The 15376-nt window shown below is 46.9% G+C and overlaps 2 protein-coding genes and 1 long non-coding RNA gene across 6 annotated transcripts; 2 read left to right on the plus strand and 1 right to left on the minus strand.

Moving 5' to 3' along the window:
* The first annotated feature begins 1561 nt into the window (after positions 1 to 1561).
* dusp28 (dual specificity phosphatase 28) lies at positions 1562 to 6208 on the plus strand. 4 transcript variants are annotated; one of them, XM_077558306.1, is made up of 4 exons: positions 1567 to 1603; positions 1719 to 1796; positions 2888 to 3300; positions 5239 to 6208. In XM_077558306.1, exons 3-4 carry the CDS (start codon positions 2953 to 2955, stop codon positions 5386 to 5388), a joined length of 498 nt encoding a protein of 165 aa, XP_077414432.1. In that variant the 5' UTR covers positions 1567 to 1603; positions 1719 to 1796; positions 2888 to 2952; the 3' UTR covers positions 5389 to 6208. The 4 variants fall into 4 exon arrangements, with proteins under 4 accessions (XP_077414431.1, XP_077414432.1, XP_077414433.1 ...); XM_077558307.1 differs by having other exon boundaries at positions 1569 to 1603; positions 1719 to 1935; XM_077558305.1 differs by having other exon boundaries at positions 1562 to 1796.
* Positions 6209 to 8073: 1865 nt separating this feature from the next.
* proca (protein C (inactivator of coagulation factors Va and VIIIa), a) lies at positions 8074 to 14055 on the minus strand. Its single transcript, XM_077555985.1, has 9 exons — positions 13924 to 14055; positions 12509 to 12590; positions 12272 to 12429; positions 12123 to 12147; positions 11936 to 12046; positions 10146 to 10286; positions 9962 to 10080; positions 9396 to 9513; positions 8074 to 8682 (listed from the first exon to the last, which is right to left on the minus strand). Exons 2-9 carry the CDS (start codon positions 12576 to 12578, stop codon positions 8105 to 8107), a joined length of 1320 nt encoding a protein of 439 aa, XP_077412111.1. The 5' UTR covers positions 12579 to 12590; positions 13924 to 14055; the 3' UTR covers positions 8074 to 8104.
* On the plus strand, positions 9429 to 15152 carry LOC144042908 (uncharacterized). The gene is made up of 3 exons (XR_013291009.1): positions 9429 to 9565; positions 11892 to 14865; positions 14959 to 15152. It is a non-coding gene; the product is annotated as an uncharacterized LOC144042908 (long non-coding RNA).
* The last annotated feature ends 224 nt before the right edge of the window (positions 15153 to 15376 follow it).

Here is a 15376-nt window from a genome sequence, read left to right on the forward strand (position 1 = left end):
TTATTTAGGCACTTTTAAAAGTCACAAGCACATATTTAAATGTCAGGAGTAGAAATGATTTCTGTTTCAAAAGTAAGGAGTAAGAAAGTTATTCCACAGAAAATTCCCTTCAAATACAACCAGAACTTGGTTCCTTCGCACCTGCACGCTCAAGTACAAGTTGTGTTAGTGGTTTGTTGTCACGTGTACTGAACGGCCTTTAGGACCCACAGGCCAGCAGTGCGGTGGACACGTGCGACCCGGCCAATCACGTGACAAACACCCCCGAAGGAGGCCAGGTGAGTGTGTTGACTTTGTCACGTCTGTCAGTTTCTTCTTACATTGCAACAACGTGTAATTATTAGTCTTAATAACGCCACAGCCCCCCCCCCCAACATTTCTCCAAATGGCTTTACACTTTGCAAACAGTTTTGTTTCTCCTCGGGCTTTCTCATCCTCCTCTTGAAAGGTCTCCGATGCGGCCACAAGATGGCGGCCCCGAGTATGGCGAGTCTTCCCTGAACATTTCAAAGCCATCTTTGAGCTCGCCTTTTTGCCCTTTCTGACGATCACGTATCCAGATATCGCGAAGGTCATTGTGACTAGACGAAACATGGACATATCTGGGATGAAATTCTGCCCGAGCAAAATGTTTGACCAGATATCTGAAACGCCATTTGGCATGGGACAATGACGTCACTTTTGCCATCCATGTGTATGGGATTCGTCATTCCACATATCCACTCATATCTACTAGTCAATTACGGATATGTGGATCTCCGTAATTATTGCTGTCAAGTAAAGAGTTACTCCCTTCAATGTTAATTGTAATAACTGGAAGAAATCTCTTTCTCTTTATATAGTCGTGTTGTGAGTGCTCTACATGATAGTAGTAGACCTTATTTTGAGCAGAAAAATAAAAGGGCTACACATGAGGCCTGGCTGCAATAAGTATGAGGAGGCAAGAGTAGCGTTGAAATCATGGATGTCGGCTGCTGTGCCAAGCAGTCGACGCGTGTCAAATGGGTTCAGTGTGTGTCCGCGCCATTTTGGGTCATGGGGTCCGACAAGATGGTGTTCTCCCTCCAATTTTTTTTCATTCCCATGTTGATGACCTCTCTATTAGCCCGTGACACCGGGTGTGGGATTTTGGGGTGAATCCTAATATGTATGCGGGCGAGCTGGTGGTCTCCAGCCGCTTCTCAACGGCACTGCCCAGGACATGGACTTCATTTCTCTTACTGTACGCCATCAGAGGTGTCCACTAGCACAAAAATATTTTCAATTTGAGGACCTGGTACCGATTGGAAAGTGATGTCTAAAATATTTGAAGGACAAATCCAATGTCATATCGAAACACAAGTACATTAATGCTAGTAGGTGTTGATAACCTTACGCTTTGTATTTATTATTACATTTGTAATATTCCAATTAGTATCCACTTTTCAGCTACTGGAAGTGCAGTACAGTCATCTCGTCTTCTCTTTGCTGTTGTAAGAACTTTTTACCACTAGAGGGCGCGTCGGGTATAAATAACTGAGCATGCAGTGCACAGCGCCATTTCAACTTATGTTGTTGCTGAGGCGAGTTGGGAACACTTGCTACTAACCAGAATAGGGCATGAGTGAGTAGAACAAGACCAGAGCAATCCAAATATTGTCAAGCTAGCAAGAATACTTCCAAAAAGCAAAGCAAACAGCAGTGTTGTGTGTGCGTGTGCGTGTGCGTGATTTCACCAGTTGCTGTACTGCAAATCCAGATCCAGAAATAGAAAGTGAAAATCCTGCCAGGGTTCGGCTGGACTCCACTGAGCGAAGGTGAGACGAAGCGCGTGTGGCTCAAGCCAAACTGCCCTCATTGTGGTCGCAGGTGTGCTGAATGAAGCCCCGCCTCTTGCCGTCCGGTCCAATTGCAGGCCACACTCGGACAAACGAGCATTCACATTTGCAGCAGCAGGTGAGAGCGGGCCACCGTTTTCCATCAGTGCTACTCGGGGCCCACATAGGAGCGTACACTTACCAACCACATCTATGACCAAAATATTATTTGGACCCTCTTGTTATGTTGCGGGTCAAAATGACCCACTTACAAGTTCAAGAACAAATGTTATCTTTTTACTATTAAACTCGCCACCAACAGACAGTAAAAAAAGGTTAATTTCAACATAAATGACGACATGTATATGACGACAGTTGCAGCTGTAAAAATGTGTCGCTGAATGCTTTTGAAACATTGAGCGTGTTGGCTACTGGGTCAAACTGGACCAACATTCACATCGACTTTCAAAATGGTTCATTTCATTGGATGTGCCATGAAAATGGTTGATAAGCTGTCACGCAAGCTATCATGTTTATTGTGTTGGTTTTGGAATGTTCAGCATTCCGGGTCAACCCCATCCATCCATTTTCCAAACCCTTTACCCATTTTTATCTCCCTTTTTTGACAGACAATTAAAGGGATACTTACTTGACTCATTGAGCCATTTTCAGCAGTAAAAAGTTCATATTTTGTCCAGAAATAATTTGACTAACTTCGTTTTTGTTTTTCATGTACAATTAATACCTTTAAAAATCAATGTTTTCAAAAGATCCACTATCCTAAACCAATAACAAAGGGTTTGAATCAAAGAACCAAAAAACATACTGTACTGTTATTTTTTTTCCTTCATTGCAAAACGAGGAAGTGCCAAAATGGAGTCAACATTTTTGACGAGTGCGTTCAAACGTTTGCGAGTGCGATTGAACAGAATGAAAAACAAAGCAAAAGTGATAAGGAAATAAAAACAAAACAGTCCATTGTAATGTTTGCGTGGATGAAATGAAGAAAGACGGCAGAAAATGAAAGCACGTTAGCATGTTGACCAGCCATGTTGTTGATTTCATTGAAAGGGAAACACAACTTGTTGTAGTTCGCAGATCCGTTGGTTCGTTGACAGTGAGGAGGAGGAGGAGGAGGAGGAGGAGGAGGAAGGCCATGCAGCCTCTGTGCGAGGTGACCAGCTCGCTCGCCATCAGCAACTCCCGCTCGGCCTGCAGTCCCGAGCTGCTCCAGCGGGGGGCGGTGACGCTCTGCATCAACGTGACGCGGCGGCAGCCTTTTCCCGCCGTCGCCGCCGTCGCCGTCACGCGAATCGCCGTGAGCGACCGCCCCGACGACGACCTCTACCGTCACTTCGACACCTGCGCCGACGCCATCCACGCCGAGGCCCAAAATGGCGGCCGCAGCCTGGTCTACTGCAAGAACGGGCGAAGCCGCTCGGCCGCCGTCTGCGTCGCGTACCTCATGAAGCACCAGCGGGTGGCGCTGGCGGACGCACTTAAGGTGACGCGGGGGCGGGGCTTCTCTACTGACTCACTTGCCTTTGTTCAAAATTAGTATTCATTAATTGTATTAGTAATTTAATTTTTAATGAGTTCATAATATAATAATAATTATAATAAATAAATAATGTCATAACCCGGCTCATAAGCCATGACAGATTTTCAGGGGAGAAGAGGAGAGCATCTGCTTGACATTGTCCAACGCCCGTTGGCATGCGGAAGACCGCAACCATTTTGCTTTGGCTTTTAGCAACTCCGTTAATGGGAAAACAACGGACGAGAAATTCTTGCACAAACTCCTGTCGTAACCCACCAACCCCAGAAATCGCTGCAGTTCCTTCTTAGTGGTTGGCCTAGGAAACGGCGAGACTGCAAGAACTTTTGCCTCAACCGGAGCGACACAACCCTGTCCTACGACACGGCCAAGATATGTCACCTTCGCCATCGCAAATTCACACTTAGCCAAATTTATTGTAAGTCGCGCCAACGCAAGCCTCTCAAAAAGTCCTCGGACCCGCTGCGGAGGTGATTGCCGTGTGTCACTATAAACCGCCAAGTCATCTAAATAGACTGCCAAATAAACATCCTCCGTTCATTAGTTCTGATAACTGGCGACGCTTGGACTCGGGCAGACGTAACAGAACTTGATGTAAACGACAAAGCGATTGTGAGTTCTTCAGACGACCATCGAGCTCAGGAAGCCCTTCTTGCTCCGAAGCCTCCAACACGAAGCTCACGGCCAGCGCCGGCCGCACAGACCCAGAGCTAGCACTTATTAGGACTCACTTGAACTCCATCTCCTGGACTGAACTCATGACGTGCCGAGCGCCGGTCAAACCGTTTTTCCATTTTGTGCTAGGCCACGTGTCGTTTTTCCTTCGCCAAGGCACCGGCGACCAGCGAGCGATGGCGGAACCCGCGAGCAAAATCAATATTCTCTCCCCAATCCTCCTTGAGGACAGACAGTGGACTACGCGCAGTGGGCCCAAAAAGCAACTGGGTGGGACTCAATCCTGTGCTTTCCTGGACTGCTTCTCTCGCAGCCAACATCAACCAGGGAAGACCCTCGTCACCGTCCCAGTCCCTTTCCAAGAAAAGATTTCAAGGTTTGAGGAAAAACGCTCCAGCACACCTTGGCTTTGCGCATGATCAGCGGAGGACTTGTTATGCTTTTATTCCCAACATTTTCAGGACCTGCCCAAACATTTGGGATGTCAAATTGGAGCCCGGATCACTTTGGACAATTTTGGGAATAGCAAATGCACAGACCAATTGAGTGAGCGCTTTCACCACAGATTTTCGCAGCGGATACGCAGCCGGATAACGCCTGCTTTGGTTAGTAAATACTCACTGCCAGATTTTGAACTTCAGTCTGCTTCGGCTTCCCTGTCAACTGACAGACATGACAAGACATGAGGTTTTGACCAAAGCAAAAACATCTCTTTTCATATGTGGCCAGAAGAAATGTTTCCGCACATGCAAATATGTTTTCCTGCCACCAAAGTGTCCGCCATCCTCACGGTTCGAACACTTGGACAAATGAGCCTTTTTGTACCAATCAACATGGACTTTGGAAAACACCGGAAAATAACTCAGTCCAAGTCGGCCATTTTGATTTGAAGTTGGCCTCAGTGGTGAATTGCAGGGCTTGAACTTCGACCAATCCAACCACGGAGTTCACCCAAAGGAGCCACAATCACAAGCAGCTGTCCTACAGGCTGATTGGCAGCCATTTTGGGACCATTGCAGGCCTTGAATTTGAACAAGTCTTTGTCAAGATTTGGTCCAAATGAGCCGGAATCGAAAGCAGGTTTGGTAAACAGATTCAATAATGTAGATGGAGTCCGAGTCGGATATCGTTTGAGTTTTGGCCGTGACGTGAGGAGGAAGTCGCGAGGGCGCGCCTTTATCAAGTGAATCGTTTGTTTGTCGTGGACAGAAAGTGAAGGCGGCCCGGCCCGTCATCGCCCCCAATCCGGGCTTCCTGACGCAGCTGCAGCGATACGAAGACGAGCTGAGGAGGAGGCGACGTTCACAAGCGTCGCACGCAAACTCGGCAGCGGCCACGAAACAAAACACCGTCCGGTGAGCTGATGGGGTTTTGGAGCTGGACGGGTTCTGCTCATCAACAACGGTTTCTCAACCACTTGGAGCTAAATTAAAACCAGAGTTATTATAGTTTTGCAATTTCCATTGTAATTTCCATTTTGATTTCGTTTTGAGTTTTGTTTTTAAAATTTTATTCCTTTTAATTAGCTTTGGTGGTTCTGTTATGTTTTATTAGTTTTAGTTATTTAACTCTTTGACTGCCAGACGTTTTCAGAAACGGGATGTCCCCAGTGCCAGCCGATTTTAAGCATTTTGACTGATCTTTCAAGGTCCATAGAAAATTATGTGTTTGGACTATGGAAACACACGTACTACCAAATGAAAGATTGGACTCTCATCTTTCATCAGAAAAAAAAGTTGGTTTCTACCTTATTCCGTTTTTGAGTAATCAACAATAGAAAATGGTTAGTTTCACCTCTGTTTTGAAACAAACGTCTTTTAACGTCTTTGGCACTCCTCCGTAGGATTTTACTAAACGTTATTTAACGTTTTTGGCAGTCAAAGAGTTAATAAATGCTTAGTTTAAGTTACTTTCAGTATTAGTTTTTGTTTTAAAAAAAAGTGTATTACTAGTGCGCAATATTTAAAAAACAGCGTGGGAGCGACGTCATTTCAAGGTACTTTTCTATTGGCTGCTGCGAGATGATGTCACTTCTGTGCATGTCACACACTTTCAAATGTTCATATCAAAATGAATATATTTAAAATCATCCCCAAACGCTCGAGCATTAAATGAATTACCAAAGACTAAAATGAAGGACTTTTTTTGCTATAAAGTTAGTTAGTTTTGTAAAAATGAAATGTAGTCACAGTCACCCCGCGTGCGTCGCGTCTCCGCCGGCGCAGCCGATTCGTTTCCATTTGATCCGCTTGTTCAAATGACACCGGCTGCGTCAAAGAACGGATTTGCGTGGATCTCACTCCTCTGCAGAGAGAATTACAGCTTACCTTCTGTGGATCACACACTTGGATCACGAGCGGGTTCTCAGCAAATCCAGGATTCTGGCAAATCCCATTGTCCCCCAAGTCGGCAAAGTACACAACATTTAGAACGCCGTTCGGACCTTTTCACTTCAACAGGTCAGCTTTTGGGATGGCCTCGGCACCTGAACATTTTCAACGTCGGATGGCCGTGATTCTCGACGGGCTACAAGGTGTGGTCTGTCACATGGATCATGTTCTTGTGTGGGCCAAAAACCACGAGGAACGCGACAGCAGGCTTCATGCGGTGCTACACGAGCTCCGGGAAACCGCCGTTGCTCGCATCACGCACAAAAAGTGTGGAAACAAGTCAAAAAGAGGTCCCATTTTTGGGGCACGTCTGATCAGCAGAGGGTGTGCGGCCAGACCCGGGAAAGTAAAGCTCGCTGAACCCTGGGCTGTTGCAACAGGGACGCACAAAAATGCACGGCTGAACATGATTTGACAGTCGGCCATTTTGGTTTGAAGCAGCCATTTTCAAGCCCGCCCCTTGGAATGTGAGCAAACATCAGCCACTGACACCAGTTGCACGGATTGACGTGAAACATGCCAGTAAGATCAGGAAGCATGAGAAAGTCTCAAGGACCCGGGACCTGAAGAGGGTCTATGAAAATTTCCTTCTTTCCTCAGTAGAGCTTTTATCTGCGGATGTGCCGTTGTGAGTGTTGTCGCGATTTCTGCCAGGTGCCGTCGTGGCTGGGGGGCCTCCTCCATTTCCGCAACAACGGGCCATTGTCTGTGCTTGAAGTCAATGTGTTAGTATTGATGTCTTTAAAGTCTTTTCTCATGTCCGGTGAACTCCGGGTGGGCTGTTTGCTGGGGGCTTTGTGGTACCGCCCTTCAAGATAGTATAAGAATGTTGTAAGTAACTAATCTTGGCACTTGTGAGAGGCTGCAGCCATTGTCTGGAACTCACTTGTGCCTGGAATATTCTTTAGAAATAAAAGCTTCGAAGCAACTGTTCATCGATCTCCAGCCTGCATTCGGATAACCGACATTCTCACTACCCGAAAGAAAACGAACACGCGGAGGAAAAGGCCTACTCCTCAACAGACCCAAATTCAACAGGAAGTCGGCCATCTCAAGCACCCAGGGCTGAAACATATTTGAAAGTCGGCCATTTTGGTGTGAAGCAGCCATTTTGCACTTACTCAAGCCGCTTGGAACGTTAGGAAAAATCAGTCCTTGACGTGTAACGTGCCTATAATTTCAGGACGCTCCCAAAAAGTCTCAAGGACCCAGGACTGAAATATATTTGATAGTCGGCCATTTTGGGTTATAGCAGCCATTTTGCACTCAGTCGCATCCCCTGACGAGTTAGCAGAAAACACTTCCTGACACCCCAATTGAGGTGAAAATGTGTGGATATGTCTATTAGAACAGAACGCACAAAAGTCTCAATGACCCAGGTCCCAAATTCAACAGGAAGTCAGCCATATTGGTTTGAAGCAGCCATTTTGCACTCATTTTTGCCGGTTGGAACGTGAGGAAAAATCAGCCCCTGACAACAGTTTGACCGATTGACGTGTAACGCGCCTATCATTTCAGGATGCGGCAAAAAAGCCTCAATGGGCAACGGCTGAACTCTTTTTGAAAGTCGGCCATTTTGGTTTGAAGCAGCCTTTTTGAGAGACGTGCAACTTCTCAGCGACTTGTTGAAAGTGAATAAAAAGACGGGCACACATTTTCGGTAAATGAGTTTATTAAGGTTGGCATCAGGCTTGGGGCTGCTGCTCGCTTTTGTCCCAGTCCCGGCGCACGCCGTCGATCCACTGGTTGTAGTTGGAGACTTTGGTGTAGATGCCCAGCTTGTCCCGGCGGCCGCAGCCCTCGCCCCACGACACCAGGCCCGCCAGGAACCAGGTGCCGGCGTGCAGCGTGACCATGGGGCCGCCGCTGTCGCCCTCGCAGGCGTCCATGCTCTGGCCCAGGACGCCGGCGCACAGCATGTTGTCGGAGACGTTGTGCGACATGTGGGGGGCGCACACGTCCCGGCTGACCAGCGGCACCCGGATCACGTTGAGCACCGATTTGAAGCTCTGGCTTTCCTGGCTTTCCTTGCCCCAGCCCGTCACCACCGTCTGGGTCCCGTTGCGGTGCAGGACCCGCTCGGCCAGCCCGCGGCCCGGCAGGCACGCCGGCAGGATGTAGTCGGAGAAGGGCGCCGGGCTCTCCAGGCGCAGGAGGGCGATGTCGTTGTCCACCGTGGAGCTGTGGTAGGCCGGGTGCGGGACGGCCTTGCTGACTTTCAGCATCACCTCCGTGCCCTCGTGCCGGTAACGCTCGTAGTCACCTGCGTGGGGACAGTTTCAGTTTCCGATCGTCTCCTTCTCTGACAGCAGCATTGAAAAGAGGGCTGAGTTAAAAAAACTAAACAAATCATCGGTATCGAATTCATTTTTACTTTTCGAGCCCATGATCGATTCATAAAACCGTGAATTGTCATTTAAATATCTATTTTTTCCCATAAATTCTTGAGAAAATAGGATTTTAAAGGATAGGTGTTGTTTTTTTAATTCACTGTCTTACATTCATGGAAGACCTGCACTTTAGGACAATTCCGAATATGTTTTAGTTTATATGCACAATTGTTGAATTAGTTATGAAAATATTTTCACAATCATTTGTTTTTGTAACTTTTTTGTAACTGCATATTTTAGTTATTGATACAGTCATTCCATAATAATTCATAAGATAAAGTTACAATTATAAAGACATATTGTACAGTAAAAAAAAACAGTGTGAGGTTGATTTGTGTTGAGGCCATTATCTGCCACTAGATGGCATTATTGCATTTGTAAGACCTTTGCTTGTTTATTGAACATATAAACCAGCAACAAAAATATTGCAATTAAAATCAAAAGATTCAAAAGCAAAGTTATTTTTTGTTGGTTTGTTTTTTTACATACATAATCGTCATTCGGAAGAGAGGAAGAATTCGTAATTTCCTGCACTTTTGAGTAGAAAAAGGAGCGCCGAGCACGGAGGCGGCGCTCGTGAACTCACCCAGTCTGACTCTGAAGTGCAGGTTGTTTTCCAGACAGTGCGCGGCCGTCAGGACCCAGTTCTCGTCAATCAGCACGCCGCCGCAGTGGAAACGACCTTTGGCGTTCAGCAGCAGGACCTGGCGGGACAACGGCATGACTTTCCAAAGCGGAGGACGCGGCTGGCCTGAGGTACGAGTCGCCATTCGGACCTCACTTCAGAACAACTGGACTCAAATCTAAGGACATTTTAGTTCATGAAGCTAAACCAGAGGAAAACCATTTTGGCGATTTGGTCTCATCTGTCACTGACGCTGTCACTGACCCCTTTCAAATCTGCAGCTGGCGAGTACGACATGCGCAAACACACGGGACAGACAGGAGGTGCATTCACGGGGGGGGGGGGGGGGGGAGTACATTATAGTTTGGAATGTAACTTGAATCCAACGGCTGTAACGTTCCAACAATAATGCTAATCCCACCGCTAACTTACTAGCTATTAGCATGTAGCCGTATCGTATCAGCGAGCGCTGACAAAACGTCAAAGTCAAGGTGCGAGTGTGGCGCTGGTCGGCGCCGGTCGCTCACCTGCCAAGGACTCTCGCCCTTCTTGCCCACCTCGCCGCCCACCATCCAGGGCATGAGGCCGTCCATGGGCTTGCTGTACGACGAGCGTCCAATCAGCAGCTGCCCGCACGACGACGGCCCTGAGCACACGTGACGGGACGGCGGTGGGTGGAGCCCGCGTCTGTTGCCGGCGCCGCTTCCTCACCTTTGGCCACGCACTTCTTGGCGTCGTCGTGCAGTTTGTAGCCGCCCACGCAGCCGCACCACCGCCGCAGGCCGTCCCCACTCTCCGTGCACTCGTGGTCGCAGTCGCCGTTGTTCACGCTGCAGTTGGTCGCCGATTGAACTGCCGAGAAGCGCCGTCGTTAGAAACGGCGAGCAACCGAGCGCCGGGAGCACTTTTGCTGCTCAAAGCAACACGCCGCTGAGAATTGCTTGACTTATTGGGTGAGGCAGCGTGACTAGTGCAAATGGCGACGGGATCCGATTCTCTGAAAACAAGTCGATTAAGTATGAAAATGGTGACGTCGTCAGAGTGACACTTTTTCATTTATTCCCTGCTAGATTTTGCTCCCAAAATACCATCATCAAATATTGCCAGAATTTAGATGACACAACTGAATCATCATGCATGTACCACACTGTATTAGGGCCACGTACATTTACATATATATATATATATATATATATATATATATATATATATATATAAAAGCTCACAAATTTGCCACTTTATAAAGTGGCAAATTTGTGAGAAAAAAAACGTAAATTTGCAGTTTTAGAAAGTGGCAAATTTGTGAGAAAAATACTTGTAAATTTGCCACTTTATAAAGTGACAAATTAAAAAACAAATAGTGAACAATTTCAAAAGGATAAATATTCCTGATAATAATCATGCTTTTTGTTAAGTTAGGCCCGAAGGCTCTTTTGAACTACATTTTGTGTGTGGAATCCAAAACGGATTGTGTGTTTTTTTTTCAACTACGTCACGTTTTTGAGCCATCGTGTCCCCGTTTACTTCCAAAATATGAAAGAAATGTGATTGTTTCATCGAACATCAACATCAAAGCTAATTGAATGTTCATTAGTCTGCGTGCGATTCCAAGGTTAAGAATTCCGCCATCACGAATCATTGCTACTCGATTTTGCTGGCATTGAACTATTGCGGAGCGGCACGCACAAACACAAAAGTCATTCCGATGGTGTCGTCCAATCACAATCACTTCTTCTGGCTACAGTTCATCAGTGGCAGCCATTTTGGAATCAGCATCCCACATTTAGTTTGCGTCAACAGAAAATCAACACAACTTTGTTTCTATCTGACTGTGAATTAAAGCCACGTATCATTTTTTTTCAGAGTAGGGGGTAATATTCCAAAAAAACACCATCTTTGAAATGACTTTATGCATCACGTCATGCTAATTAGCAAACGTGCTAACGTGCTAAGTGGTTTACTATAGAAACATTGATGGAGAGAGAGAATCCCTCCTGTGTTAATGTTTCAGTGGTAAACCACTTAGCATGTTTGCTAAATTAGCGTGACATGATGCATAAAGTCATTTCAAAGATGGTGGTTTCATATGTAGACTTGCACGCGGTTCAGGAGTTCCTGTTGATCTGCCAGAACGGAATTCGGCCCACAGAGGCGTTCTCGCGCTCAAAGCCCCGCCCCAACTCCGCCCCCTCCCCTTCATTTTAGAACACTGCCATTAAGTTGAAACTGAAAACCTGACATTCGGGAAAAAAAACGAGTGTAAAAGAAAAAAATGTGCAAATTGGCATTGAAAAAGACATAATACAAAAAAAAAAGTTTAAAGAAATATATATATTTTTTTCAATACGACCTTTTTCAGTGTCAATGCAGCTTTTTTCCACAATGACAAATCACCAAATGTTATTGTCAGTGTTGTGGCCCCCCATAGCCCACCCTCTAAAAAAGATGTATTTGCAGGTGCGGCGCTTTCCAAATGGTGTCAACAAAGAATGTGGACTGACCGTGTTGGCAGAACTTGCCCTCGTACCCCTGGTGGCAGCTGCACACGTAATCCTGCAGCATGTCCACGCACCTCCCGTGGACGCAGCGGTTGGATTCGCACTGGTTGCCGTCTGAAATTCACACAAAGCGACCGGTCGGCCCCTTTCTCGCAATGCTTTGCGTCGGCGGCCGTCCCTCTTGTCTCACCTCGGTACACCGTCCAGAACTCCAGCTGGGAAAGAAAAAGAAAACTTTGAGAAACATTTGTGCATTTTTAATGGACAAAAAAAAAAGACAACCAATTTTTAATGTTTTGAAATAAGTGTTCTGGCCTTCCTTTGGAGGCGTGGTCTTACCGTGGCCTCCCGAACCTTGAAGATCTCTCGCGCCTCCTCGAACTCGCACGTCTCCTCCACGCACTCTCGCTCCATGGACGGCGGCTTGAGCTCCTCCAGGAAGGAGTTTGCGCGGCGCGAGCGCAGCAGCATGTGAGCCTCCGGCGGCCTCGAGAACACTGAGGAAGCGCAGCACAACCGCACGCTGCTTCACCTGCCGTGGGCTGCTCCCCTCCGCTCGCCCGCCGGGGGACTCACCTGATAGGCTGAGCGCGGACGCCGCCCACGCGGCGAGCGTCAGGCACACGCAGACGGCCGGCCGGCGCATGTTCCTCAAAACCTGCGGTCGATCACATCAGGTGCTCAGTGCTCGGACTACAAACATGGCTGCCCGGACGCCGCAGGTGATCAACAGATGACACAAATTGCTATTATTCCTTTCACTTTTTGACGCGCTTCGCGCTTCTCCTTCCACTTAATTCAGCCAATTCACAACATTTCAATTTCAACGCATTCCAAAAATTCACGTCATGATGAATAGTATTTGTCTCATTCCAAATGTTCCATTTTCCCCAAATTCACCATTTTTCACCCAAATATTCATGATAATATATTTCCTATAGCTGGTTGAAGTGGCTGGGGAAAAGGAAGTGTGGGCTTCCCTCCTGCAGCTGCTGCCCCCACGACCCGACCCCGGACAAGCGGTAGTAAATGGACGGATAGCTAGATGGAATCGATTTCATGCATGCCATTGTTGATCATTCCCGTTGGCACGTTGCACAAATATGCATTCTTTCCATTTAAAACTGAAATCATTCTGCTCATTTAATTCAACTTGGGAATGAAAATCAACGAAAATCAAAATTCTGCATTTTCACTTGCCTGCAAAAAATATTCATTGTTCATTCTCAAACCTATTCAATGAAACTAATTGACGCGGATCACATTTGAAAATCATTGAATTCACCCTGGAAGGATTTTCAACATGACAAAATGTTGTACAATACCAAGAATTCCTAATTTCATTCCTATATTAATACATGTTGTCCATTTTTCACTCCTCCCTCCACATGACTTGACCAACGTCGACATGTTGACGTCATCCAAGTCATCTCATATGTGATTTCCATTCCAGAAATTCACACAAATATCAAAATTCCCAAACTCTAAATATCGACATGACTTATTCACATCCAGTTTGCACAAATGTTGACCGATTCAAGCAAACTTCAACACGTTCAGCTCATTGCAGGTCATTCATCATCATCGTAAACAAGTCCACATTATGGAATGGCGGGAACGTCCATGAACTTTCAGCCCAAACTTCTTCTCTCCTTCGACCCCAAACCAACTCGATTTCATTCACAGAGCACACCTACAGCTGTAACAGCGCCATTTGTGATCCGACAATAAATAACTCAAGTGCTTCTGATCCACTTTCAATCCAAAATCAAGCTCCGATTCACTTTGAAACCTAAACCCACTTTCAACCCCAAACGACTTTGAATCCAACTCAAGTTGGGATCCACGTTGAAAGCAAATCTACTTGTGGTGGACTTTCAAGCCGGCAACTGAACCCAAGGCCAAAACCAGACTTCTCAAATTCAAGCGCAACCGAGACAAAGACGATGACGACGACGCAAAGGCGGCGAAGGCGGAGGCGCACGTCTTACTTGTTGGCGTTGGCTGTTTTTTTTCCGATGGCTTTTTGATGTCTTGGGACGTCGTCGTGGTGCGTCTGCGTGTTTGTGTGGCGTAAATGAGTGACTAGCGATGTTTACTGCGAGTCCACAGTCTGCGGCCCCACAATGTCCACACAGTAGCACCACCCCCCCCCCCCCCCCATCCCCGCCCCCGCAATCAAGTACAAAGAGTGGACTTGACTTCTTACTTGAGTATTTATTTTTTGGACCACTGTTCATTTCATCATCTTCTCATCTTCATCTTTTTGTCTTCATCATCTTCGTGCCCAGCAAAGATCACGTGTCAGTCACAAGACGAGCGATGGAGGACGCCGCCCCCGATCCCAGAGGAAGGAGGTCCGAGTTGGGCCACGAATGGAAGACTTCCCCGGGTCTCCCGCGTTCCCCCTCTGAAGATGTCTACTGTGGGCCCACCAAGGAGTTGTGCCGGGGAGCTCGGAGAACCTCCATATTTTGGGGGCCGCTGGCCGTCAACTGGGCCAACCCAGAGAAAGGAGGCGGGATCTAGTCCACAAATGAAAAGTGGAAAAAGCACCTCTTCCTCATTGTTCCCTTGGAGATGACCACCACAGGACCAGCATGTGCCCACGGGGTCAAAGGGCTGCAAGGGTCAGACAGCATGCTAGCGACTAGCGGGAGGTCAACACCTTCCCACCATGTTAAGACCATTTGTGATGATGATTGTTGAAGTCGCCACTCGCCCGGCAGACTCCAGTTTGGTGTTCGTGCTTGCAGTGTGAAGGCTCCGCGGGGCCTAAAGGAGAGTGCGGAGAGCCGGGTTGCCAAGGTTTGTTTGATATGTGACTGTTTGGAAAAGTCCAAAACATGTCAACCTTTTATTAGGTCAATCAGGAAGTCCCGGAAGAAGAGTGACCTGGTACGAAGGGCATCTGGGGTTCATCTACGGCTAGGGTAAGACTGTCCTCTGATCCTGTCCAGAGACATGAGTGGATCTCATTTCTCCTCATGTCTTTCTTTCTTTCTGCTATCTTGCTGGAATGGAAGCCTGGGGGAGAAGGGGCCACCTGGACGTTCTGGTATCGTTGAGACCAGCAAGGGGACTAAAAGGTATGTTTCCTTTGCTTACTCCTTCTTTTCTGCTGAATCACTGCAATGGGTTATTTAATGGACATTTTACAGAAATGTCTAAGTCCACTATAAAAAAAATAAAATCATGATCTAGTGATTGAAGAGTAAGGAATGATGACAGAATCCTTCACTCATTCTCAACTCGTTAACCCTTCAGGTTAGCACAAACATTTGTTGTTCACTTTTTTCATTGAAACAACTAAAGCACAGGTGTCAGACTCCGGTCCTCGAGACCCGCATGTTTGAGATGTTTCCCTCCTCCGACACACAAGCTCTGCAAGAGCCTGATAATGATCCTGATCATTTGAATCAGGCGTGTTGAAAGAGGGAAACA

Source organism: Vanacampus margaritifer, chromosome 2 (genome assembly GCF_051991255.1).
Source record: "Vanacampus margaritifer isolate UIUO_Vmar chromosome 2, RoL_Vmar_1.0, whole genome shotgun sequence".
Lineage (NCBI taxonomy): Eukaryota > Metazoa > Chordata > Actinopteri > Syngnathiformes > Syngnathidae > Vanacampus > Vanacampus margaritifer.

Coding starts and splice junctions, on each gene's coding strand:
- dusp28 (XM_077558304.1), top strand. CDS start 2,833: ATGTTGACCAGCCATGTTGTTGATTTCATTGAAAGGGAAACACAACTT. Junction 3,301..5,238: donor CGCTGGCGGACGCACTTAAG/GTGACGCGGGGG, acceptor TGTCGTGGACAG/AAAGTGAAGGCGGCCCGGCC.
- proca (XM_077555985.1), bottom strand. CDS start 12,578: ATGCGCCGGCCGGCCGTCTGCGTGTGCCTGACGCTCGCCGCGTGGGCG. Junction 12,430..12,508: donor GTCCGCGCTCAGCCTATCAG/GTGAGTCCCCCG, acceptor GCGCTTCCTCAG/TGTTCTCGAGGCCGCCGGAG. Junction 12,148..12,271: donor TCAAGGTTCGGGAGGCCACG/GTAAGACCACGC, acceptor TTTCTTTCCCAG/CTGGAGTTCTGGACGGTGTA.